At 40.2% G+C, this 26,646-nt stretch overlaps 2 protein-coding genes across 2 annotated transcripts in view; one reads left to right on the top strand and one right to left on the bottom strand.

Moving 5' to 3' along the window:
• Positions 1–13,328, bottom strand: part of OXCT1 (3-oxoacid CoA-transferase 1) — a 138,914-nt gene extending 125,586 nt beyond the window's left edge. Inside the window, exons 1-3 of the mRNA XM_058718573.1 lie at positions 13,068–13,328; positions 4,127–4,235; positions 2,715–2,805 (exon numbers count right to left, since the gene is read on the bottom strand). Of these exons, the coding sequence (XP_058574556.1) occupies positions 2,715–2,805; positions 4,127–4,235; positions 13,068–13,145 (278 nt within the window). The 5' untranslated portion in view covers positions 13,146–13,328. The remainder of the gene's footprint in view (positions 1–2,714; positions 2,806–4,126; positions 4,236–13,067) is intronic.
• Positions 12,242–26,646, top strand: part of RIMOC1 (RAB7A interacting MON1-CCZ1 complex subunit 1) — a 50,106-nt gene continuing 35,701 nt past the window's right edge. The window contains exon 1 of the mRNA XM_058718681.1: positions 12,242–12,965. Coding sequence (XP_058574664.1) covers positions 12,956–12,965 — 10 coding nt within the window. The 5' untranslated portion in view covers positions 12,242–12,955. The remainder of the gene's footprint in view (positions 12,966–26,646) is intronic.

Raw genomic sequence — 26,646 nt, forward strand, 5'->3', positions numbered from 1 at the left:
TGAAAAAATGCTCATTGGGCCCTCACAGAGTTCCTATAACTGACTACTATAATACCACATATAAGCAACAGTATTATAACCACAAGCACAGGGGCATATATATCTTCAGATAGTATTTACTCGGCTTCTGCACGTAAGCTGGACTGTCCTTGGAGTTGTCTAAATTCCCACCTGCGAGAAGTGTAATCTAAAATAATCGTCATGGGGCACCTGGGTGGCTCAGTTAAGCATCCCACTCTTTTTTTTAACATACGAAATTTATTGTCAAATTGGTTTCCATACAACACCCAGTGCTCATCCCAAAAGATGCCCTCTTCAATGCCCATCACCTACCCACCCTTCCCTCCCACCCCCCATCAACCCTCAGTTTGTTCTGAGTTTTTAAGAGTCTCTTATGCTTTGGCTCTCTCCCACTCTAACCTCTTTTTTTTTTTTCTTCCCCTCCCCCATAGGTTTCTGTTAAAGTTTCTCAGGATCCACATAAGAGTGAAACCATATGGTATCTGTCTTTCTCTGTATGGCTTATTTCACTTAGCATCACACTCTCCAGTTCCATCCACGTTGCTACAAAGGGCCATATTTCATTCAAGCATCCCACTCTTGATTTTGGCTCAGGTCACCATCTCACAAGGCTGCTTGGAATTCTGTCTCTGTCTGTGTCTCTCTGTTCCCTCCACTCATGCTTGTGCACATGCCCTCCCTCTCTCTATCTCTCAGAATAAACTTTAAAAAAAATTAATAAAATAATCTTGTCATGAGGAAATGAGTGTAATTAATATAACACACCTAATCTTCCCTTACTTGTGAATTGGTTGATATATAGTTTATTGTAAAACTTTTTGCTCATACAAGCTTGTAATTCATATATCAAAGTCTTTTAAAAAATAATGAAAAGCATGGTTTCAATTTTTCCTACCTTCCTAATCAATCCATATCAAAGTACTGATTCATCTAAGTGATCGTGAGGGGGAAAGTTTATCTCATCAAGACTAACAGTTAATGCTACATACCCAGGGAGGTAAGTGGTACCTCATGGCAACAGGTCCCTTTCATAACTAAAAACAAAATAAAAACAATCAGGAGTCTTGACCTTTGAAAGACTTCTAATGTGGGCAGATCCTTCCATAAAAAGCCTTTTTCTAAATGAGAGAGAAGTTATTACTTCTAAGTTCTCTCCATTTACTCAACATTTCAAACTATCTTTGGTTCTCCAACAGAGCAATGCTAAGTTTTCCTTATTTGTCTGACTCTAATGGGCCAAAACAAAGCTCTCGTTGCCATAGGCCTCTAGGATTTAAACCCACCTAATTGAGAGAATCAACTGCCAATGAGGATATGCAAAGTGCCTTCTCCATGTTCAAGATTTGTGTGGTTATCAGTACTTACTCTGCATCAAGAATTTACACTGATTTATACCATTTCTTATAAGCACTGAGCTAGCTGGAACACCCAACAAAGTACTGATAGTCAAAACTATTTTTAATAAGTACAAAGTAAGTTCACAGGGCATGGGACGGGTTTAAGAAATATCAAGTGATCATGAACAAGTCACTTCCCTATTTACAAATGAGTTTCCTCTGTTAAATGAGGGAACTAGAACAGATAACCTCTACAAACCCATCCAGTTCCAGCACTTAGTGACTCTGTGCCTCAGGCTCAGCATAGTACGGAAGAAAAAACTACTTTAAGCAAAAGATCAGTCTGTAATATACCTCAGGGAATAAATACAATTCAGTATACAAAGAAATGCTAGAAGTCTCCAAAGGAACCCAGAAAGGGGCAAAATCAGTAAGTCTAGAGAAGTTCTTTAATTGGATAAGGTTTCTTTGAGGATGTACAACCTGAGTTGGATCCTAAAAAATGGGAAAGATGTGGATATGCAGAGAAAAGGTGGGAGAACCTTCTAGATGAAAACAAGAGCATAAATAAACTCAGCAAAGAAAACATGAGCACAAATGTAGGATCTGTGTCCTGTCTTAAACAATTGGTACAATTTATTCGAAATTGCATTTATGGTACTAGGCTAAACTGCAAATTTAGTTAATTTTTCAGTTTTTTTCTTCCAAGTCTTTCGCTGTTGAAAGAAAACTGATAACTTATCGCTTTATATAAAAATACTTTTTTTCTCCATAACATATCTTAATGTGCATGCCATTATTAAAATGTGATGGCTTATTGTTGACCACTTTGATTGAGACCCTACTGTCTTAAGTGCTGGCTGCGTATCCTCCTCCTTCTACCAAGACCAGCAACATTTTTAATGATTAATGATAACCTTACATATCATCTAGAATATGGTATAACCAAAGGAAAGACTTGAAACATATTTCAAACCGCTTGAAATCTTCCACTATACAGAATGATCTATAATAACAAGATATAAAGGGACATCTCTGAATTATAAAATGAAAGATTCAATTTGAAAATACATATCTTAACTTTAATAATATATTTGAAATTTAGAAAAATAAAAGCACATCAGATTAAGAGACACATTTATGCAAGTCTGCTTTACTTATGATTATGAAGAATGGTACCAAAAATATTTGAAGAAATGTAACCTCTAACTCTTGAGCTTGTTAAAAACTATCTTTTGATACTTGAGCATGTTGCTCATAAAATGAGGAAAATTTATTTCATTCTTAAACTTTGTATAAATATTATAGAGAACTGTCATTTGTTTCAAGCCAATTGTTTTAAAAATGCACACTTACCCTGCATTGTTGCTGACTGCAGTCAGCCCTTTTACTCCAGTCTTTAGTAAAGCTCCTATAAGGTTCTCTGGAATCCCACATAACCCAAAACCTATAGTAAGTGAAAAAGACAAATGATTTGTGAAGAGGATAATGTTCTTTCAGAGAAATCTACGTGTTACTCTTTTCCCTTAAAAAAGAAAAAAAAAAATGCAAAGCACATTATTAGATCTACTAAGTGAAATATAGACATATCTCAGCAACTCAATAAACGGCTACACAGCTGCATCCAAATGTTCTGGACCATTGTGTAGCACCAGACATCACCGTCAAATCTTTGAACCCTAAGAATAAAGACAAATGCAACCTGCTAATATGGCTGCACGATGGTTACACATTGCATATCTTATACTTTACTGCATATCTAGAGTTTAGAATTCAACCTTTATGTAGCTACTTATTCAAGCATGTTTGTTTTATATGCTTCAGTAGAGTTTTGCAGAATCAGAAGCCTAATGACTTTTACTTCTTTGTATCTTCCACAATTTGTCAAATAGTATTAGGTTTAAAATGGACATTCAATGACTGATCAGTTGAATGGATGAATGAATGAAGAGCAGCCCTAAAAATAAGGCTAGACTACAACCAAGGCCTAGAAATTAAAAAAAAAAAAAAAAAAAAATCACAAGAATCAGGCAGCAAGTTTAATGAGTGTGAGACCGTGGTTCTAAAAGACATTCCAAGCAAGGTGAAGCAATAGAACTCAGAGGCCTCAATAATAGATAGGTGCATTTATGCTTTCTATCTCCTAAAATGAGGAATAACCAAAGGAGTGGCTAGCTAAGGGATGATGAGATCAATGCAGATGTTTGTTTTTTTTTTTTCAACTTTTTTTTTTTTTTTTAATTTATTTTTGGGACAGAGAGAGACAGAGCATGAATGGGGGAGGGGCAGAGAGAGAGGGAGACACAGAATCGGAAACAGGCTCCAGGCTCCGAGCCATCAGCCCAGAGCCTGACGCGGGGCTCGAACTCACGGACCGGACCGCGAGATCGTGACCTGGCTGAAGTCGGACGCTTAACCGACTGCGCCACCCAGGCGCCCCTAATGCAGATGTTTTAAGTTAAACAGAATTCCAAAGGATCTAGGAATGTTTTCAAAGCTACTAATAAGACATCCATTTTAAGCTTCAGCTTTTCAAAATAATAGAAAAAGAAACACAAAAAGAAATAAAACGTACATTAAGTACTATGACTTAATAAACCTTTAATAATTACATAACATGCTGAATTATGAATAAAAATAAAATAATGAATTAATAATAAAATAATTGGCATTTTTAATCTACATAGCTTTGCCACTTTGATTTCCCTGCTTTGCTAAAAACTTAAGAATGTTACCATCACAAAAAGGAAAACAATACAATTACTCACCACCAACCAGAATCGTTGCACCATCAGGGATGTCTTTTACAGCTTCCACTGGATCTGTATAAAATTTGGTATGGCGATGTGTACTGGTTGAAAAGTAGCCAACACATCCCTAAAATATTTTTAAAGATTTTTAAGTGAATAATCATTTAGACATATCTTTGCATATACATTCACTTTTTATATATGCAATGATAATTTCACTATCTGCTCTTTGAAAGAGTGGGGCTGCAAATAATTCACTCTAAGAGTAGAAAGGACATACCCTATCCACACACTATCAACGGACTTCCCTTGTGATCATGATGGATACATTCCATTATATAAAGGAAAATTCTGTGTCATTTGTGGCCACCCAAAACACTGAAAGTTGATAGCCCATACACTGGGACTCAGATTCACAATAATGATGTCATCAAGCATCAGTTTCTGATAGTGAGCTAACCTTCCATTCGGTCAACAAATATTCATTGAGAGCTTACTATGTGCCAACTACTATGGTGCTTACTTCCATCCAGTAAATGCTAAGACATGACTGCTGCCCTGGAGATCAGGTATGGTATAACCCATATACAAATACGTAGTTGGGCCCTGACCCAGTCTTAGGTCAGCGAATGCCTCCTAAGAGGACAAGTAATGACCAGCACACAAAAAGATCCATCCCCCTATGGTGCTTGGAGTTTATAGATGCTTCAAAAAATAAGAGACTATGACCTATGAGGGAGGCGTGCCTAGTCTTACCACAGTGACCTATTCGGTGCAAAACGGGTTATCTAGTGAATATTCACAATCAGTTTTAAACGGTTTCTCTCTTTATGCTTCATACACAATATGGACAGGAGAAAATCAGAGTTCACTGTGTTGTAATCATTCATAATCAATGTCACTTATCCTTTACTTCTTATTATGCATTCAACCTAAAAAGAGAAGGAGTAAAGAGCATGGCTCTTGACTCCTCATATGCTGCCATGTTAAAAGGTCTGTAAGTGTTGTAAACTCACACACACTGCCTTACCAGTCTTTGACAGACGACCTATGGGGTCAAGGTAATGGCATTAGTAAGTTTCTAGCATTCTTTTCTTCCTCTATAAACTTCTTTCATAAAAAGTGTCAATTACTACAAAAGCCTATTGCCTTTAAGAGAACTATACTGAAAGCCAAATAAGATCTGCAAAGGTTACACAGATGACTTTTGTCCCTTTATTTTTTTTTTTTATTTTTTTTAATGTTTATTTATTTTTGAGACAGAGAAAGACAGAGCATGAATGGGGGAGGGTCAGAGAGAGGGAGACACAGAATTTGAAACAGGCTCCAGGCTCCAAGTGGTCAGCACAGAGCCTGACGCAGGGCTCGAACTCACGGACCGTGAGATTGTGACCTGAGCCGAAGTCAGCCGCTTAACCGACTGAGCCACCCAGGCGCCCCGACTTTTGTCCCTTTAAATTCAACCTTCGTCCAGGTCAGGCAAACACAGGGGGTACAACCTGGCACACCACCCAAATGCCAAAAATAAAAGGAGGCAGAGCTAGAAAGGAAATAGGCTGAGCTGCAGACAGCTTACTTCTCTGTCCCATCCTCAGTAGCAAGGATTTATTGGATTCTATTTGAACACCGAATATTTTTTTTTAAATCCTGGAAATTAAAAGTTCAATAGCCTCAATAAAGAGGCCAACAGATGAATCACGAAATAAAGTTAAGAATGTCTCCTTGAAAATAGAAAAAAGAAAAATACACAGGTATTCTAGTCCCACCAATTCTATTTACAGGTCAAGTTTCTGAAGCTGAGTAAGATTTTGTAATTGTAACATACCCAACACTGTGTTACAGCAAGACCAGATCCCAGGTTTTGGCCTTCCATCACAGAGTCCTTCTACCACAATATGCTCCTTTCCCTGTTTTTGAAATGCCCTAATCTTACTCTATTTCATTATTTAGAGACAACAAATCGTTATGAATACCCTATTTTTTCACGAGGAACTCTACTGTCATTATCTTCACTAAACAGTGAAGGACAAGTCAAGTCATTGCTCTGTACACCTTAAACTTAGTGTCGTTTGTCCATTATATCTCAGTAAAATTGGGGGAAATGTGTAAAAACATGAAATATATAAATTAATGCTAATCCTATCTCTTACCAAAAAAAAAAAAAAAAAAAAAAGTGGGGGTGCTGGTGAAGAGTCAGGGCCTCAGCAGGAGGAGGAGGAAGAAAATAAAAGAATTCATCTACACCTAAGCAGTCTAGGGGAGAGATCACCCTGAACTACTTATCTATAGACTAAGAAACATGAATCCTGTAGAGAGGAAGTCAAAAGAAAACTCATTTCTCCTACATCCAGGACACTTTTGGGGTTCACAAGGAGAAACAAAAGCATAAACAGACTTGACAGGTCTTCTGTTCCTCTGTTTCAGCTGAAAACTAGTATCTTCATTAGTCAGAAATTATTGAAACACTTGCCCCACACCTTGAAAAAAAATACCTCAGAAGTATTTTAGAAAAGACTCAAGTGTTTCACATTTATCCAGATAATGAAAAGCTAAACACAAATAGATGCTCAGTGTTTGCAGGGAATGGGAGAATGGCTCAATATACTTAAGAATTTATGTCCAACTTTGTTTTTTTCATTTTTCACGCATTCGGTGAATGTTTGTTGACTTTTGCTATCTGTTATATTGACCGTTGTTATCTACTTGCTGAGAAATCAATAGCGTGGCTTAATGGGTCACACTCCAGTAATCCCGGGGTCAAAAATACCTTTGTTTCAAATTCCAGTTCAACCACAATTGCATGACACTGAGAAAATTGCAAAATCGGGGGGGGGGGGGGATGTTAAATTTACAAAAGGATAACAGTTGTTTCTCAAGGATACAGTGAGGATTAAGTAATGGTATAGCAGAAACACTCAGCCCTGGCCTCAGCCCTGGGCTTGGACTTCAGAAGATACCCTGGGGATGTTTGCTTCTTTTGGAGAAGATTAACTTGTCATTGATTGGAGTTTAGTTCTCACTTAAAAATTTTTTTTAAGTTTATCTATTTTTGAAAGAGAGATTGGGGGGGGAGCCTGGAGGGGTGGGGCAGAGAGAGAGAGAGGGAAACACAGAATCTGAAGTAGGCTCCAGGCTCTGAGCTGTCAGCACAGAGCCCGACGCAGGGCTCGAACTCATGAACCGTCATGAGATCGTGACCTGAGCTGAAGTCAGACGCTTAGCCGACTGAGCCACCCGGGCACCCCAGTTTTCATTTTTAACCTTCCTGCTGTACCCTACTCATACACACATGTATGTACATATTACTGATTTGACAAAGAATTTTTTTAGCATGACCCATGCTAGAGCAAATTAATCCACACCATTTTTGTTGAGAGTTTGAAAAATGGGTCCTAGCTTTAAGATTATTTGAACACGTTTATTTTATTTGTAGTCAAATTTGCCATTCTAAGTATTCAGATTACCAGGCAAGCTAGAAGCATGCATGCAGGTAGGGAGGCAAAGAGGAAGCACGGTGTCTGAAACCAGTTGCACCAGAATGTTTCCTGTGTATCTTTAAGGCTTCAAGTCTGGGGGGGTGGGGGTGGGGGGGAAGCAGCATCCTAGGGAAAGCCTCTGGGTTTGTTTTCTGAACAGGCTTTCTCCCTGCCCACATTCTCTCCCATACCCCAGCCTTTGGGAGTCAAGGAGCATCACTGCTAACACCCTCTAAGACTAAGCAGGAGAGGTGCCTTTTTTCTTAGGTAACTGAATTCAAAGTGAAGCTCTATGCTGCTCATAAATTGACATGTCTTCTAAAATGCTAGAACAATGAGGTAAAAAGACCCAAGTACCATCTGCTAATAGCCTTCAAGTTTGCAGAGGTTACCAAAAGAACAAAGAGTGATGAACTGTTCAGCTTCAACATCTATTTATTCTGAGGATAATTTTTTTCACCAAGGTCTTCTTTAATATTCACCTAGTGTATTTCATTTTGCTTTTCCACTCTCCCACCTTCTGCAAAATTTCACTTTATGTTGCCACTAGTTTCTGCTATTGCTACTGGAGGAAGGAAATAAAAATGACTGTACCGCAAAAGATCAAAGTACTGAAGTGCAAGAAATAATCAAAATTCTTACACTACAAATTTTTTTCTATTTAATCTATTTCTCTTTTTAAAATCCTCTCCATCTTTACTCTTTGTCCTCTGGTTCAAATTCTTGCATTTAGAATCTGAAAACCGATTTCACAGTTGAGCCTAAATTTCATCTCATGGCTTCCCAACTCAGAATCTCCTTCCTTTCTTACCACTTCCACCATTACTTCTTGTGCCTAAATTTCTTTTTTTCTTGTCATTCAATGCTCCAGAACTTCAAAAAAATGCACTTCATTTTGAAGTCCTTTAAGGGAAACTCAACACAGCATATTGCTTTTTTATCTTTAAATTATCTTATCTTAATGATATGGAACTGTACACCCAGGTGATACTGACCTTGTCACCTTACAGTTAAATAAATCAGGACACAGGAAGACTGATACTGCCCACTTCAGTATGAAAGTTTGATCCACAGAAGTGGGGAACAGAAGTCATATGGAGAGAGATGAAGAGGACCCTCTTGGGAGGAAAAGACAGTAATACGTGGGTAGCTAAACACACACACTTGGCAAGGAGCATAGAGTACCACGGCCAAGCAGAGGTGATGACGTGTTGAAATGCTTTAGTGCGTTTAGTGTGAAATGCTTTGATGATGGTCCATTACGGGACAAGTATCTGTCAAAAGGTAGAATGTTCACCTTAAACTAAACACTACCAGTTACACACTTATAACATGAATAAATAACTTGCAAGGAGCTCACAGGGAATTACTGACACTAGGCAATTCTCTAAAGCAGGAGCATACTGTTTCTGAGGGAACATACATGTTCTATTCCAATGATGGATTGATGCCCAGCACTTTAAAGGAGCACAGGTGAAGGAGTGATGCATTCTGCCCGGTAGATCAGAAAGCACGAGGAGCTTGCCAAGAGTTAAAATACTAATGAGGATGGGGAATCCAGAAAGAGAAGAAGCAGGAGTAAAGGCATGGAGATATAAGGCTCTCACTGTGTTTGCTCAAGGACATGTGGGATCAGGTCCCATGGAGAGAAGTTTGTGAAGATAAGGCTAGAAAAGGAGACTGAGACAGGTTGTGGAAGGCTTTAAGGACCATACTAGAATTTCAACTTCATCCTTCAATGAGGAAGGGACAGCAAAGCTTTTGAAACAGAGATGTCACAACTCCTATGAAAGCCTGAGACATGAAAGTGGCAGAGGAAATCATTGTTTCATTCACCCATTTGATCAAAAAAATATCCATTTTGCATCAAACATACTAAATACTGGAATACAGGATTAAACAGAAAACTACTCAGGGGGCACCTGGGTGGCTCAGTTGAGTAAGCACCTGGCTCTTGGTTTTGGCTCAGGTCATTATCTCATGGTTCATGGGTTTAAGCCCCACATTGGGCTCTGAGATGACAGTATGGAGCCTGCTTGGGACTGTCTCTCTCTCCCTCCCTCTGCCCCTCCCCCATGCTCTTTCTCTCAAAATAAATAAATCTTAAAAAAAAAAAAAAAAAGAAAAAGAAAACACTCTGGCATAGTCCCTGCACAGATGAAACTTAAAAACTACTCAGGCTAATAGTCATTAAATAATTACAAAAACTTAAATACAACTGTAATATCCAATCAGGGAGCTATAAGGAATAGATGGTTGCTGGGAAAGAGTACCAAGGACAGACCCGCAGAAATTTCAGGAAAGGTACACACATGGCATCGCTTATCAACTGGAGGTGGAGGGAAGAGGGGAGGAAAGAAGGATACCAAGACTTCTAGCTTACACACTGGATGGATACCGGTACGGTTAGCCATAATGAAAACAAAACAAGGGAGGAAAAAGCCACTTTGTGGCTGGGTCATTTTGGGTCAGAAAGAGCTTGAAGCACTAAGTGGCATCCAGGTGGAGTTGACCAGTAAGTTGTACCAGGACTGCAGCTCAGGGGAGAATGGAATTGAAGGGAGATATGGGAAAAAATAAGTTCAAGAAAGAAAGGTAAATAAAGTATTAATGGTAGTTTGAGGACCTTTTTCTAGTAATAATTTTCCCCAGTAAATGGAAAATAGTATTAAATGCTCCCTCTAAAATAGTAATGGAGAAGAAAGATAACTTCAGATAGTCTATTCAAATCTAAGTCCATGCCAATGGCTCTGAAATGTAGTCCTCAGACCCAAAGCATCAATATCACCTGGGAACTCATTTATGCAAAGTGTGCTTCAAGCCCCACCCACCCGGCTGGACCCTGCAACCTCTCTGATATAAAGCCTCCAGGCACTCCTGAGGCTCACTCAAGTTTGAGAGACTTGCCAAACACACACACAACACACACACCATCTCATTTGGGCTGTTGGTTATGTTCAACAAAAAAGTTCTCAAGGTTACTATTTCTGTTTGTCCACAGAGTTCTTTCAACCATATATTCAACATGTATTGAGTGTCTATACTATGCCTGATAGTATGTAATGTTGAAAGGGATGGAGGGTGCCTGTGTGGTCATATCAGGTGAGCGACTGACTTCAACTCAGGTCATGATCTTGCGTTGGTGGGTTCGAGCCCCACATCGGGCCTCCCTGCTGTCATTGCAGAGCTCACTTTGGATCCTCTGTCCCCCTCTTCTGCCCTTCCCGGCTCATGCTCTTTCTCTCTCTCAAAAATAAAACATTTAAAAATTTTTTTAAAAAGTGTTGGACAATAAGGTATATGATATTGTTCCTGACAACCAGAAACTTTCATCTTGTTAAGCAGTCAACGTATACATTTGAAAAGTTAAACAAGCACCCAAGTGTTAAAGTTTAAGGGAAGTTAGAGATGAGAATTCAAGAACTAAATAATCGTAATGCCAAGTGCCAAGCCTGAAGAAACACCTGCATGCAGGCACTTGGATCTATGACAATCAAACTGGAAAGGAAGAAACTTTGGACCCTCATATGAACTTTTAATGAGGTACAGCCTCTAATTTTTTTTTTTTTAATGTTGGTTTATTTTGAGAGTGAGACAGCCTGAGCAGGAGCAGGGGGAGAGGCACAGAGAATTCCAAGCAAGCTCTGATTTGTCAGCACGGAGCCCAAGGAAAGGGGAGGGGCAATCCCGATACCATGACACTGAGCTAAAATCAAGAGACAAGAGAGGCACCTGGGTGGCTCAGTTGGTTGAGTGTCTGTCTGACTTCTGCTCAGGTCATGATCTCGGTCCATGAGTTCAAGCCCCATATGGGGCTCTGTGCGGATAGCTCAGAGCCTGGATCTTGCTCTGGATTATGTGTCTCCCTCTCTCTCTCTCTCTCCTCTCCTCCACTGCTCATGCTCTGTCTCTGTCTCAAAAATAAATAAACGTTAAAATTTAAAATAAAATCAAGAGACAAGAGTAGGAGGCTTAACTGCCTTAGCCACCCAGGCGCCCCACAAAACCTCTAATTTGTAACTGCCACCTGAGAAGAGGTTTGCTGGGCTTCAGAAGTGGTTTAATGCTATACCTAAATATGGAAAGTGAGTAAATTTACACTTAGGCAAATAAGTAACTGGCAAAAGAGCAAATGTTTTTAACCTCCAGGCAGGGTATCACAGTGTCCTGGCATGCATTAGTTTCAAAAGCACCTGCAACAATGTGACTGAAGGTTAGTCAAGTGCCCTTCTAATAATGCTTTATAAACCCAGAGCTACCTGCAATTACCAAAAAGCTTCCTTTCCTAAGAGGCATTTATGAGTAAAATGTTCCAGTTCTACATCACCCCCTAGCATTTACCTAAGAGGTTTAGTGGCCCCTGAGTTCACTGTTGTCAAGAGACTCGATGCGGGAAACAGTAATGGGGCGGGGCAGTCTGTGAGTACACCGTGTGCAAGGTATGTTTTTCAAGTACAAAACTATCATTTACTACGCTACTAAGTTAAAAAGGTCCCTTTTTGTTGTTGTTCTCTTGCAAGGAAGAGGTTCCGCGGTTACCATGGTAGCGGAGATGAGCTACACTCCACTCACTTCTGGGCCAGTACTGGCCTCAGGGAACTCGGAACACGAATTCCAGCTGAGCTTGGGCTACATTTAGGGACAGAGCAAGGCAAAAACAAAACAAAACAAAACAAAACAAAACAAAAAACCTATCAACTAACAATCGCCGCGAAGAGTGTCTCAGGATACCACTTGTTGGCGAATTGGCAGCAAGGGCGGAACAAGATTTTCTAAGGGTTTGAAAACGGAAATCCTCCAACGAGGATGCCGGCGCCCCAAGACCGCGCGCGAGCCACGGCGGGCCGGAGCGCTACAGGCTTCTCCGCTGGATAGGGAAGATGCCCAGGCGTGCGCTCCAGTCCGGGTTCCCTTTCCCACCGCCGCGGTGCTGTGCGGCGCAGCCAAAAAAGGGAAGACAGGGAGGGGACGGCATTCCACCTCCAAGGCACCCGGCATCCGCCCCCTCAGCGGCCAACTCATGCCGTTCCGTGGCTAACCAGCCCTGGGTTCTGGGCCCCTAGAGGCCCCCCAGCCCTCAAATCCCAGTGCGGGGTGCAAACCTGCCCCCTGCTGCTGCCGTCACCCCTACCCCGCCGTAGACACGCGCGCCCTCCCGGTGCCCCCCTGAGGACGCAATTGTGCCCTGAAGGGCGTCTCGCCGCTGCCAAACGCCGTCCCGCCCGCTTGCAGCCCCTTGGCGCGCCTCTACGCCTGGTCTCGCCTGGCTCGGGGAATCGGCTGCAGAACCGCGCAAAGGCAGCCACCCGAAGGAGCAGCGAGGCAAGGCAGGCGTCGGTGCGTCTCGCTGCCTCTGGACCCGGCGCCACGGATGCTAACTTGTAGGTTGGACAGCGTGGGTGCGGGCAGGGGAGAGGACACGGGCACACGCGGGGTTTCGTCTGCTCTCTGGCGGAGCGTGGCCTTCTTCGCTTGCACTTTACCTTGGACCAGACGCCGCCGGAGCGGCAGGTGGAGGCGCAGAGCCAGGGCCAGGCGGAGAGACGTTTGAGAGCCGCCATGTTCGGGGCTGGGCTGGGTGGAGACGGCGATCGGCAGCGCGCGCGTGAATGTGTCGGAGCGCTGCCGGACCGTCGCAGCGTCAACGGGAAGGGAGCGAGAGGCGCGCGAGGGGCGGGCTGGAGGCTCGACCGCGCGTCGCTGACGTCCTCCTGCCTCCCGTGCCCTCTGAGGCTGCAAGTTTATAGAGACGCGAGGCTGGGAGGGGCCAGGCCGGGAGCGTAAGCCTGCGTTGCTAGCGCGGGTCGCGGGGGAAGTACCCCAGTCTTTCTCTCCCGGAGTCTTTTCCCAGCGCCGGCGCGTTCCGGGCAGCTGTGCCCCAGGCACGCACTTGCCTAGGCAGCCCCTTGTCGGCCTGTTAGCTTTGAGGGGGCGTGGGAGTCGGCCTTCGCCAAAGTCTTTGGTAATTGTTGGCCTAGCATTGGGGCAAATCAGGGTCTCTCTCGAAGCCTGTTGCTTTTCCAAGTCAGTGTCCGGCACGTGTGTGGGCTGCAAAGGGATACCCCCTCGAGGTCCCTTACATCTGTTCTCCCTCCCGGACAGCTTTCATTTCGTCCGTGTATCAGTCCCCTCTCTCCACCCTTGGCCCTGACTTGAGTAGAGCAGGTTTGCAGTAAGAATCTGCCACAAGCCAAATGCCATTAGGTGTGACCAGGAAAGCCTGGTCAAGATTGCCTGTGGACAAGAGACAAGGTTAGGACTGGGCCTCTAGGGCCTTCTCTTCCTTCTTTCCCTTCTCCCATCATCCAAGTCTGTATTTTGCAAGATCTTTCTGGCACTAGAGTCCCAGAAACTCCAGAGATTACTCAACAGATGCAAACATTCAGGTGTATATCCTTTTGACTGTCCTTAGGTTACATAACTTATCTAGGCCTAAGTGTCCTTACCTGAAAATCTTAAATGTCAGAATTGTCATAAGGTTTACATGAGATTAATCATTCAAAGCTTCTGGCCCCGTTATAAACACGGAACAATTAAATGTTAGGCATTATTCAAGTTGTGGATTGGTATGGTACATACATTCTCTTAAAGCCTTATCTTTTGACCAACCCCTTGAGGACATGAGCCAAGTCTGATTTCTTCTTTTTTTTTTTTAATTTTTTTAAATGTTTGTTTATTTTTGACAGAGACAGAGTATGAGCAGGGGAGGGGTTAGAGAGAGAGAGAGAGGGAGACACAGAACCCAAAGCAGGCTCCAGGCTATGAGCTGTCACCACAGAGCGGACGCGGGGCTCGAACTCACAGCCTGCTAAATCATGACCTGAGCCGAAGTCGGACGCTCAACCGACTGAGCCACCCAGGCGCCCCAAGATATTTATAGAACCATCTATGCGTTTAGCAGACTGGAAGGACCAAGTGGAAACTCAGTAAACGTTTTAAGTGCTGACCAAATCCTGGGCTTATGGCTCTTTTGAACCAAAGCAAAGCACGCAAGGAAATTAAATGAGACCTTAGCTTCTTTAGCAAGCACACTTAATGCAATCAACCAAACAGTTTCAAGTCTGTCCATAAAAGCATTTGCCCTTTCATGGTATTCTTTTAACTCTTTTTTTCCTTATGAATATTATTATTTTAATCAAAATCAGTGAGAGAACAGGATGCCAAGTTAGACTATCCAATTACATTAGGAGAAATTACGTTAGTAATGCTCTATGTTTTCAACATATTTTAAGAAGTTGAATAGAGGGGAAATTCAGGTATTAGAACTTAAGTACCATTACTACTCCCTAATCAGCATATAGCAGCTGTCCTGTAGCTTATTGAATGTGGAAAAGCTAACATTCACAATTGGGTCTGCTTTTCCACTTTTGCCCTTCCAGAGGACATATGAAATGGAAAACAACTTTGACAACTTTGTCTAACTGTGGTCATATGACTCACTCTTCTTGGCTGGTCTCACTCTGTTGCTTCTGACTGAAGAGAAGACACACATTTCAGGCTTGTACTCCATGTGACTTTAATTCTTGTGGGAAAAAAAATCAGCCTCATTACTCTATGGTCAAGACACTGTACTATTTTTAGGGGCGCCTGGGTGGCGCAGTCGGTTAAGCGTCCGACTTCAGCCAGGTCACGATCTCGCGGTCCGTGAGTTCGAGCCCCGCGTCAGGCTCTGGGCTGATGGCTCGGAGCCTGGAGCCTGTTTCAGATTCTGTGTCTCCCTCTCTCTCTGCCCCTCCCCCGTTCATGCTCTGTCTCTCTCTGTCCCAAAAATAAATAAAAAATGTTGAAAAAAAAAAAAAGACACTGTACTATTTTTTTTACAGCTCTATGGTTGTGTTTTATCCTTTTTAAAGTATGAGTTTCTTGAATTTGAACAAATTATAGAAAAGTTCTTCTATACAGATTTCCCTCCTGGTTCCAAAGTCATTTCAGTTTTAGCCTGTGTAAAACCCAATTTTTTTTTTTTTTAATATCTGAATTTTTCTGAATTATGAGAATAGTTCCCTCTTGCTTTGGAGGACAGTTTGTGGCTAATATATTCTGGAAACTATTCTTTGTGTAATATTGTACAGCTTAATTTACACATTCTTGAAAGTTGAGATTTTTTTTTTTTAATGTTTATTTTTTGAGAGAGAGGGAGCTAGTGCACACAGTGGGGAGGGGCAGAGAGAGGGAGACAGAGAATCTGGAGCAGGCTTCACGCTGTCAACGTAAAGCCAGACACGGGACTCAAACTCACAGAACTGGGAGACTGTGACCTGAGCTGAAGTCTGACATTTAACCAGCTGAGCCGCCCAGGTGCCCCAAAAGTTGAGAGAATTGAATTGAATTCAAAGCTTTTATTTTTTATTTTATTTAACGTTTATTTATTATTGAGAGACAGACACAGAGCGTGAGCAGGGGAGGGGCAGAGAGAGGCGAAGACACAGAATCTGAAGTAGGCTCCAGTCTCTGAGCCCGACACAGGGCTTGAACCCACAAACTGTGAGATCGTGACCTGAGCTGAAGTCGGTCGCCCAACAAACTGAGCCACCCAGGTGCCCCATTTTCTGAATTCAAAGCTTTTAAACAAAAGGTCTGATTCCAGAGAGGCAATAGGAAAGTTTCTTTTGTATTATGTTATTTTATGTATGTGTGTATATATGTATATCATATGTTATGTTTTATATATATGTGCATACATACATTCATTTGTGTGTATGTTTACATACATATATATACTGCATATCCCCTTTCTATCAAATGAATGCAATTTGTCAAAGTTAGATTGTAAACTTTCTAAATTGTCATTCTCTGCTTGAGGGATTTTTAAAGATTTTTTTTGAAGTTTATTTATTTAATTTGAGAGACAGAGAGAGAGAGAATCCCAAGCAGGCTCTATGCCCTCAGTCCAGAGCCCAGTGTGGGGCTGGATCCCCCAAACTGTGAGATCATGACTGAGTCAAAATCAAGAGTTGGACACTTAACCAACAAGCCACCCAGGCATCCCTGCTTGAGGGATTTTTGCTTAAATTAACCTAAAATACTATTTATTAGTATCATCTCTCATTACTGAGATATAGGACATCCTGCCCTCACAGCTGATAGAGTATTCATTTACTCCTCCACATTGATAAACAGGGGCATCTGGAAACTTGTTTTCCAAAGGTTGTTTGGTTTAACTAGTAATAGTTCTTAACTAGATCATTTGAATCAGTAAAAAAATGTATGCATGCTCCATTTTATACAATGGTTTGTTAATATGAGAAACAAATTCCTTCAGATATTTTCCTCTAATGTATTTGAAAGACATAAATTTGAAATTTTACATAAATATGTAAATGTATTATTTTATAATGGAAAGTATCTCTTAATTTACTTCTTTTATGTGTTATTTTCATAGATTTTTTGGAAACAGTGCATTGTATTAACTAATGTGCTCCTAATATTTATTTGATGGGGGCGCCTGGGTGGCTCAGTCGGTTGAGCGTCCGACTTCAGCTCAGGTCATGATCTCACAGTCTGTGGGTTTGAGCCCGGTGTCAGGCTCGGTGCTGACAGCTGAGAGCCTGGACCCTGTTTCCAATCCTGTATCTCCCTGTCTCTCTGCCCCTCCCCCACTCTCACTTTGTCTCACTCTGTCTCTCAAAAATAAATAAATACAAAAAAAAATTTTAATATTTATTTGATGGATAAAAAATGAATTAAATTTTACTTGCAGTGTAGAGTGGGTGGCAGTAAAGTAAATGCACAAGATGTTTGGAGAAAGTTCAATTCCGGAAATGAAAAAGAAAAATATGTTCAGGTGCTAAAGAAATTTAAAGAAGCAAAACACACCAGAGCAATTTTGTATAATTTCAAGTCTGGATGTATTATTTCTGCTTAAACCCTCTCAGTGGTGTGGGGTGCTGGGGTGACTCAGTCTGTTAAGCAGTCAGCTCTTGGTTTCAGGTCAGGTCATGTTCTCATGGTTTGTGGGTTTGAGCCCTACGTCAGGCTCTGTACTGGCAGTAAGTAGCCTGCGTGGCTCTCTCTCTGACCCTCCCACTCTTTCTCAAAAGAAAACAAAAACAAAAAAACCTCTCCATGTTTCTAAGATACAAAGTTCAAGCGTCTTAACCTGGCATACAAGGGAGATTATCTCTTCTGGTTTTCCTTTCTCCCAGCACAATACCTTTATATTTCAATCTATTTGGTATTTGCCTCTTCACTTCCACAGGATGAATTCACACAACCTCAGAATCAAATGTTGATAGCAAATGGTAAAGAACATGGACCCTGTATGTAGCTAGGCTGCCTGGGTTCAGATCTCAGCTCTGCTATTCTCTAACCATGGGGGCTCTTGTGGTTAATAGTTTAAAAAGAGGCACAGAATAGCAAGATGTAAGATCATGTCCAGACCAGATTCTGTTTGCAGTTTTCAGTATCTGTTTGCATTTGCAGTTTTCAGTATCTGTTTGCGAGAGGATTATACTTTGTGATGCTTTCTGTATTTTCATAAACTAGAATACATCAGGCAGGATTCAAACCCTGGACTAGATGGTAGTATAGATTGCTTTTATCTTTATGCTTCCCTGTTTTATAAACTGTCTTTGACCCTGACACCCAAGTTTCACTCATTCTGCCCAAGCTCAGGACTTGAGGACACTTGAGTGTCCATTTCTCTCATCTGCTTGATTGGAGTTGCTTCCTAAATGAATTTCCTTTCTCTCTCAGAGTTCACCACCTCTTAAATGATCATGTCAAATACACATCTGGTCTTTGCACAAGCTCTCCTAAACTTTTCAAGAATCCTCATAGACTGCAGGTTCAAGTTCAAGTTCTTATAGCCAAGATCTCTCTAATCAAGGCTTAGAAAACCATATAACCTTAACGGCTTCACTGAAGTACTTCAGAGGTTCCACAAACATTATATATATTTTTTTTAAGTTTATTTATTTTTTGAGAGAGAGAACGCGCGAGTGAGCATGAGTGGGGGAGGTCCAGAGAGTGAAGAAGACAGAATCCGAAGCAGGCTCCAGATTTTGATATTAAATCTTAAATTATAGTTGAACTACCCTATCAATTCTAACAAAACAATTGCATGTACACTCAATTGTGATGTTTCTCTGATTTTAACATACTGAAGGTTACCAGATTATGCAGTTGGGAATAATGTTTCTTTCTCTTCTGAATTCCTGTGCTTCAACTTGCAGAATAAATCAGTGATTAAGGTTGAAGGGCGCGTGGGTGGGTCATGTGGTTAGCAGCAGGCTTTGATTTCTGGCTCAGGTCTTGGCCTCTGGCTCAGGTCTTGATCTCAGGGTCTTGAGATCTCGGGGTCTGTGCTGAGCATGGAGCCTGCTTAAGATTCTCTGACTTTTGCCCCTCCTGCTCGCGCTCTCTCTCTTAAAAAAAATAAAAATAAAAAGACGCTCTGTACTTATCTTTTTATCATTTTCACTTCTGCATGTTAAATCACTTAAACTTGTATAGCTGTATAATAATTGGATGCCCTGCTTGGATGGATCTACTGCCTAGCATTATTTCTCATTACAGCATAGCAGTTGTTCAACAAGAGCACCTAAAACACTTCATGGTAATGTACGATAGACAGCATTTGAAGTTGTTTTCAATTTTGGTTACTTCATGTCTGATATTTGTATGTATAAACAAAAGCAATCAATATTATTAGTGACTGACTATTGAAGCAAACACTTTCTGCTACTTTTCTTTCAAGCTTCTGATATTTTTTAAGTGTATTTATTTATTGGGGGGAGGGGGGGTGGACAGAGAGAGAGGGAGAGAGAGAATCCTGACTCAGAGGTTGATCTCACCAACCCTGCCATCATGACCTGCCTGAGCCAGAATCCAGAGTCAGACACCTAACCAACCAAGCCACCTAGGCACCTCTGATCGACTTTAATGGAAGCAGATTTTAGGGATTTTAGGGCAAGCTGCAATACAAATCAGAATTTTCTTAGTATTGTGCACCCAAATAGAAAAAAAAAAATAAGAAAACAATCAGACATTAATCCATGGTTGCAAACTTTTTGTTCATCAAAAGAGCCTTATTATCATCATTGATTTCATTTATAACAGAAAAATATTATGCAACTAAAATAAAAAAAAAAGACATTTAAATTATAAAGTACCACTTATCTATTTTATATTATTTGGGTTATAAATGCAATTTTATTTGAAAGTAAATATTTAGTAATTATGTTTGGAAACTATGGCTTTGACTATCTCAGCCCACCTTCTGCTCCACATGCATATCAAGGGCCTTCTGACATGGAGTCTTTGTTCATGCCTTCTTTCCTATTATTAAAATAAAATGCAAACTGGAGACCAAACTTGAAAATTCCCTAAGGAAACAAAATCATTTAAGCCCTGTAAACAAAACTAAATCTTATTTCATGAACGTTAGTGAAATTTAGGTTATTTCTTATAAATGCCTCTGATAATCATAAAATATACAAGTCATCTTTCTAAAATGGTATAAGATAATCACTTAAAATTTTTTATGAACATATAATTGACATATAACATTAGTTTCAGTTATAGAACATAATGATTTGATATCTGTGTATATTGCAAGATGATCACCACGATATATCTAGTTAACAGCCATCACCACACATAGCTACAATTTTTTCTTGTGATGGTATCTTAAAAGTTATATATAATACAGTATTATTAGCTATAGTCACCATGCTGTGCATTACATCCCGTGATTTATTTATTTTATAACTGGAAGCATGTACTTTTTGACCCCTTAACCCATTTGCCTACTCCTTACCCCCTCTGACAAGCAGCATTCTGTTCTCTATGAGTTTGGAGATTTTTGTATGTTTTTAATTTTTAGATTCTACATGTAAGTGAGATGATATGGTATTTGTCTTTCTCTGACTTATTTCACTTAGCATAATGTCCTCAAGTTCCCTCCATGTTGTAAATGACAACAATGTCTTTTTAATGACTGAATTTTATATACATATAATTATATATATAATTATATGCAATATATAATTATATATAATACATATAATTATATATAATTACATGATTATATAGGTATAATATGAAACACATATTCTTTTTTTCTTTTTTTCTTTTTTTAAAATGTTTATTTTTGAGAGAGACACAGAGTGCAAGTGGGGGAGGGGCAGAGAGAGAAGGAGACACAGAATCTGAAGCAGGCTCCAGGCTCTGAGCTTTCAGGACAGAGACGAACACAGGGCTCAAACCCATGAACCATGAGATCATGACCTGAGCCAAAGTCAGGCACTTAACCGACTAAGCCACCCAGGCACCCCATACAGACATATTTTCTTTATCCATTCACTCATTGATGGACACAGGTTGCTTCCTTGCCTTGGTATCGTAAATAATGCTGCAGTGAATATACAGATTCATATATCTTTTTGATTTAGTGTTTCCATTTCCTTTGGATAAATACCCAGAAGTAGAATTGCCGGATCATATGATATTTCAATTTTTAATTTTTTGAGGACCTTTTATCCTGTTTCCCACAGTGGCTACACCAATTTGTATTCCTACCAACAATACACAAGTGTCCCCTCTTGTCCACATCCTCATCAACACTTACTATTTTTTGTCTTTTAGATTCTAGCCATTTTGACAAGTATGAGGTGATAGCTCATTGTGGTTTTGATTTGCGTTTCCCCGATGATTAGTGATATTGAGCACCTTTTCAGATACCTGTTGATTGGGTGATTTTTTTTGCAGCACAATCCTGCTAATTGTGCTCTAAGACAACTACTAATGCCTGCAATAATATGTTTGGAAAAAATGCTGCCGAGAGACTGTGACACCCTTTAATTATTTTCATATCATGTTCCAAGTTCATTATTTTAGAAGCTCAGTAGAGCACAAGTCAGGGTCACTTATCCAGCCATAGGGAACCAACTCATTACATTATAGTATATCATGTTTTGTTTTGTTTTACTTAATGTTTATTTTTGAGGGGCGCCTGGGTGGCTCAGTCGGTTAAGTATCCGACTTCTGCTCAGGTCATGATCTCACAGTCCGTGAGTTTGAGCCTGCGTCAGGCTCTGTGCTGACAGCTCAGAGCCTGAAGCCTGCTTTGGATTCTGTGTCTCCCTCTATCTGCCCCTCCCCTGTTCGCACACACTCTCTCTCTCTCAAAAATAAGTGACAGAAAGAAAGAAAGAGAAAAAGAAGCTACTAAAGAAGAAAATACAGCTTGAAGCAAATTTACAACTTTTTCAATAAGAGATTAAGTCATGTCCATACTGCGTATATTCACCGCAAACCAACACTTTGGCCAGCAATAAGCAGGACGCTCTTCTACACATTTCTCACTTTTTTCCAGTTTCCCGTGCCCATCCTGAGGATGGTTTTCTAGACCCAGAGTCTACTTCTTTCCATTCCATCAGGTTCACAAAGAGAAGTTTCTCAATTCCTGTTATTCCTCTTCACTACACCCCTCCTGTGCCTCGTGGTCTTCTAGGGCAAAAATCTTGGCCAATTTTAGTAATGTACTTCACAGAGTCAGCCGCTGGATTTAAAAAAAGAAGGAGAAGAAAAGAAAAAAAGTTTTGGAGGACCAAGCAAAATGAGCTCTTGGTCCAAAATGACTGGTCCAAGTCTAGATGAGGGCAGTCCTTGACAAGAAAAAGATGGGAGGTGAGGCCTAAGTGTAAAGGAACCAGAGGCTATTGACCTTTTCCAACAGCCATATTTCAAGTTCGTTCTCATAAGCCTTTACTGAATCCATGCTCCTCGAAGCCTCCTCATCTCTGAGCAACTCTTGTCTCCTGAGAGGCCACTCACTTATGGCTAGCAGATACTTGGGTATCCCTTTTAAAATAATGAAGGTCATTATTTGAAACATGGAATTAAACAGCCACACAAGGGATCCTTCCTCCATCATACTATTTGATCAAAGGTCACATGTCAAAGCCCACTGAAGACAAAATCTATAATCAATGAGTTAAGATAGTACTCTTGTAATGAATCAGGTAGGTCCAATAGTCTTCATCATAAATTATTGAAAGTGCATGGAAAAGTATAGAGAAACTGTACGTATAGTTTCATTGTGAGTTTAAAATATCCGTTTCAGGATTTCGAAGAGGTATTTGTACTCCCATATTCATTGCACCATTAATCACAATAGCCAAGATGTGGAAGCAACCTAGGTGTCCATTCACAGATGGATGGGTAAAGAAAATGTAGTATATACATACCTTACAAAAGAAGGATATCTTGCCATATGTGACAACATGAATGAACTTGGAGGACATTATGTTAAATAAAGTAAGTCAGCCCCAGAAATACAAATACTGTATGATTCCACTTGTATCAGGTATCTGAAAGAGTCACATTCATAGAAGCAGAGTAGAATGGTGATTTCCCGGGGCTCGGGAAAGGGGAAATGGGGAGTTGCTATTCATAGTGGGTATGAAGTATATATAATATACCATTATATTCATAATGGGTATGAAGTTTCAGGTGTACACAATGAGTAAGTTCTAGAGATCTGTACCACACTGTATGTAGTTAATACCGTATTGTGCAATTAAAAATGTGTTAAGAGGGTCTCTCTCATGTTAAGTGTTCTTAACACAATATATATATTTCCAGTGTGTTATATTTAAGTATATTTCATATATATGTATATTTATACAGATATGTATTTCCAATTCAGTTAGCAACTTTGCCTTCTCCAGTCTCAACCTGGGAATCCAGGGGAGTGTTTTAGGAGACTAGATGTTGTATTTCATATCACACACTAATCATTCCTGTGGCAGCCCCCAGTGGAATAGCAATGATAAATCTTCTAATATGTACTTTTCTGTAGATGAATTAGGGTGGCGGCCTTCAGTGAAATAAAGCTATTTGGTTGGAAAATAAATAAATTAACAAGATAAACATTTCCCCACTTATAAATCCTAAATGGACACCAGCCAGTTCCCAGTGGTCTTGAGCTGTGACTTGAAACATTGCTACTCTTCAGTCATATCTACACTGTGAGTTTTCTGCCTACCTCAGGGTACCCTGTGGTTCCATTTACTGATGTCTAACAAAACACTTCCAAATGCTGAAAGGATAGAATGGACTAATATATTGAGTAATCCTAGAGTATAATCAGTCTAATAGCATTGAAGTGCTGTTCACTGGAATGCAGTTGGGAAAGTAGTGGGAGGAAAGAAAGGGTGACAGAATTTAGAGATAGCTTTTAGTGACCAGATGTAGAAGGAAGGGAAAGTAGATTTCAACAGGCAGGCTTTATTTCCCATTTTGTATAAGAACCTGGAAGAAAAATTGGTTTTATATAAATATCTTGTAATAATTAATGATTTTTCACTGTCTTTTAAAATTTTTTTTAAATGTTTATTTTTGAGAGAGAGACAGAGAGACAGAGCATGAGCAGGGAGGGGCAGAGAGAGAGGGAGACACAGAATCCTAAGCAGGCTCCAGGCACAGAGCTGTCAGCGTGGAGCCGGACGAAGGGGCTCCAACCCACGAACCACCAGATCATGACCTGAGCCGAAGTTGGATGCTTAACCGACTGAGCCACTTTAGAAGGCAAAACATAACATTTTAAATATCCATCCCCTTCAATATATTATATCTTTAACAGGAGAAACACTACACAGCAATTAAAAACAATGAGAGAGATCTACATGTACTTACAGGAAAACTTCACCAGAATATATTGTTAAGTAAAGAAATCATGTTGCAGAGTAGTGTGTATGATGTGACTCCACTTATGTAAAAAAGAATAAACCAAAATTATACATTTGTGGTATTTGTATAGAAATTCATAGAAAAATATCTGAAAGGAAACTAAACTGTTAACGGTGGTTATTCTAGAATATTAGAGAGAGTAGGAGTCCAAAGTAAAGGGGGCTTTTTAATTTTCCATTCTATATGCATTGCCTTGTTTTAATTTTTAGTAATTACATACTATTTGTATAAATTTTTTTAAAATTAAGAATCAACAGGGGTGCCTAGGTGGCTTAGTCGGTTGAGCATCTGACTTCAGCTGAGGTTATGATCTCACAGTTCATGAGCTCAAGCCCCGCGTCTGGCTCTGTGCTGACAGGTCAGAGCCTGGAGCCTGCTTCCGATTCTGTCTCTCTCTCTCCCTCTGCCCCTCCCTACTTCACGCTCTTTCTCTTTCTCTCTCTCTGTCTCTCTCTCTCTCTCAAAAATAAATAAGCATTACAAAAATCAAAAATTATCCAGTAATTTCATAAACTTTTAATTGTGTAGGCCCTGCAATATTAAAAAGAATGACACATTTCAATATCTTCAAGACATTGACAAGTCAAAAAATCAGGTTAAAGCCCAATGACAGTATGATTCTATGGAAAAATTTGCTTTTGTTTATGCATAGATGCCTGGAAGAATATTTATAGAAAATTCAATAGTAGTTAATTCTTTTTCAGGTGATTTTTACTTTATTCCTTATGCTCTTATAATTAATACTCATTTTTATTTCATTGTGGATAGAAAGGCATATCACCCCCACCTTCTTTTTTAAATATCTGGGTAGATATCTGTTCCCAAAGAGGTGATAAAAACATTCTAAAATTTCAAATCATCAGACATTTGTTCTACAGCAAGCTCTCTTCTATACAGGAGAAGTATAAGAAGGAATGAGATATGTTCTCTTCTTTCAAGGGACTAGAAGTCTAGTGTTTGTAAGAAATATTTTTTGGACTTTGCCTAAAAAAGGTTGTTAGAATCCAATGATTTGGAAACAAGAGAGTCACATTATTGCTGTTCAAAACAATATAATGGATAGAATATAAAATAATATCTTTTGTGTTTTAGAATAAGTAATCTGTGGCTCTCCTTTCTGATAATAATTGAATAGCTATGCCAATTATCTGTTAGAAGTCAATCATTGGGGCACCTGGGTGGCCCAGTCATTTGGGCATCTGACTTCAGCTCAGGTCATGATCTCACGGTCCATGAGTTCAAGGTCTGCATCGGGCTCTGTGCTGACAGCTCAGAGCCTGGAGTCTGCTTTGGATTCTGTCTCCCTCTCTCTCTTCCCCTCCCCTGCTCACACTCTGTGTCTCTCAGAAATAAATAAACATTAGAAATTAAAAAAAAAAATAAAAAATAAAAGTCAATCCTATTAATAATAAAACTAGACTCTGCATGTAAGAGAAGGCTTATTTTTACATCCTTTCAGTTGAGAGGTGCAGGAAAAGGAACAGAGGTATTGCCCATAGCCAGATCATTCATAAGTGTACCCATCAAATCATGATAAAATGAAAATCCATTAGGAAGATATTACAATTATAAATATGTATGCATCTAGCATCAAAGCATCAAATACATGGAGTAAAATACAGAAATGAAGGGAGAAATAGAGACTTCAATATTCAACTTTAAATAATGGATAGAATAACTAGATCAACAAACATACCAACTGATTTCCAACAAGGGTGCCAAGTCTATTCAATGGGCAAGAAATAGTGTTTCCAAGAAATAATGTGGAGACAATTGGATATCCACATGCAAAGTATGCAAAGGAATAAAGTTGGATACTTTCCTCACACCATATGCAAAAATTAACACAAAATGGATCAAAGACCTAAGTAAATGTGCCAAACTATAAAACTCTTAGAAGACACAGAAATAAATTTCATGATCTCAGATTTGGTGGGGGATTTTTAGATATGACACAAAAAGCATGAGCAGCAAAAGAAAAAGGACACCACTAAGAAAGTGAAAAATGATGGGGCACCTGGGTGGCTCACTTGGTTCGGCTGCCGACTTCAGCTCAGCTCATGATCCCGTGGTTTGCAGGTTCAAGCCCTGCATCCTGTCAGCATGGAGCCCACTTCAGATCCTCTGTCCTCCTCTCTCTCTGCCCCTCCCCTGCTTGTTCTCTCTCTCTCTCCTCTCTCTTTCTCTCTCTCAAAAATAAATGAACATTTTAAAAAAAGAAAGTGAGGGGCGCCTGGGTGGCTCAGTTGGTTAAGCGTCCGACTTCAGCTCAGGTCACGATCTCACGGTCCGTGAGTTCGAGCCCCGCGTCCGGCTCTGGGCTGATGGCCCAGAGCCTGGAGCCTGCTTCCGATTCTGTGTCTCCCT

This window comes from Neofelis nebulosa, chromosome 1 (genome assembly GCF_028018385.1).
Source record: "Neofelis nebulosa isolate mNeoNeb1 chromosome 1, mNeoNeb1.pri, whole genome shotgun sequence".
NCBI classification, from domain to species: Eukaryota; Metazoa; Chordata; class Mammalia; order Carnivora; family Felidae; genus Neofelis; species Neofelis nebulosa.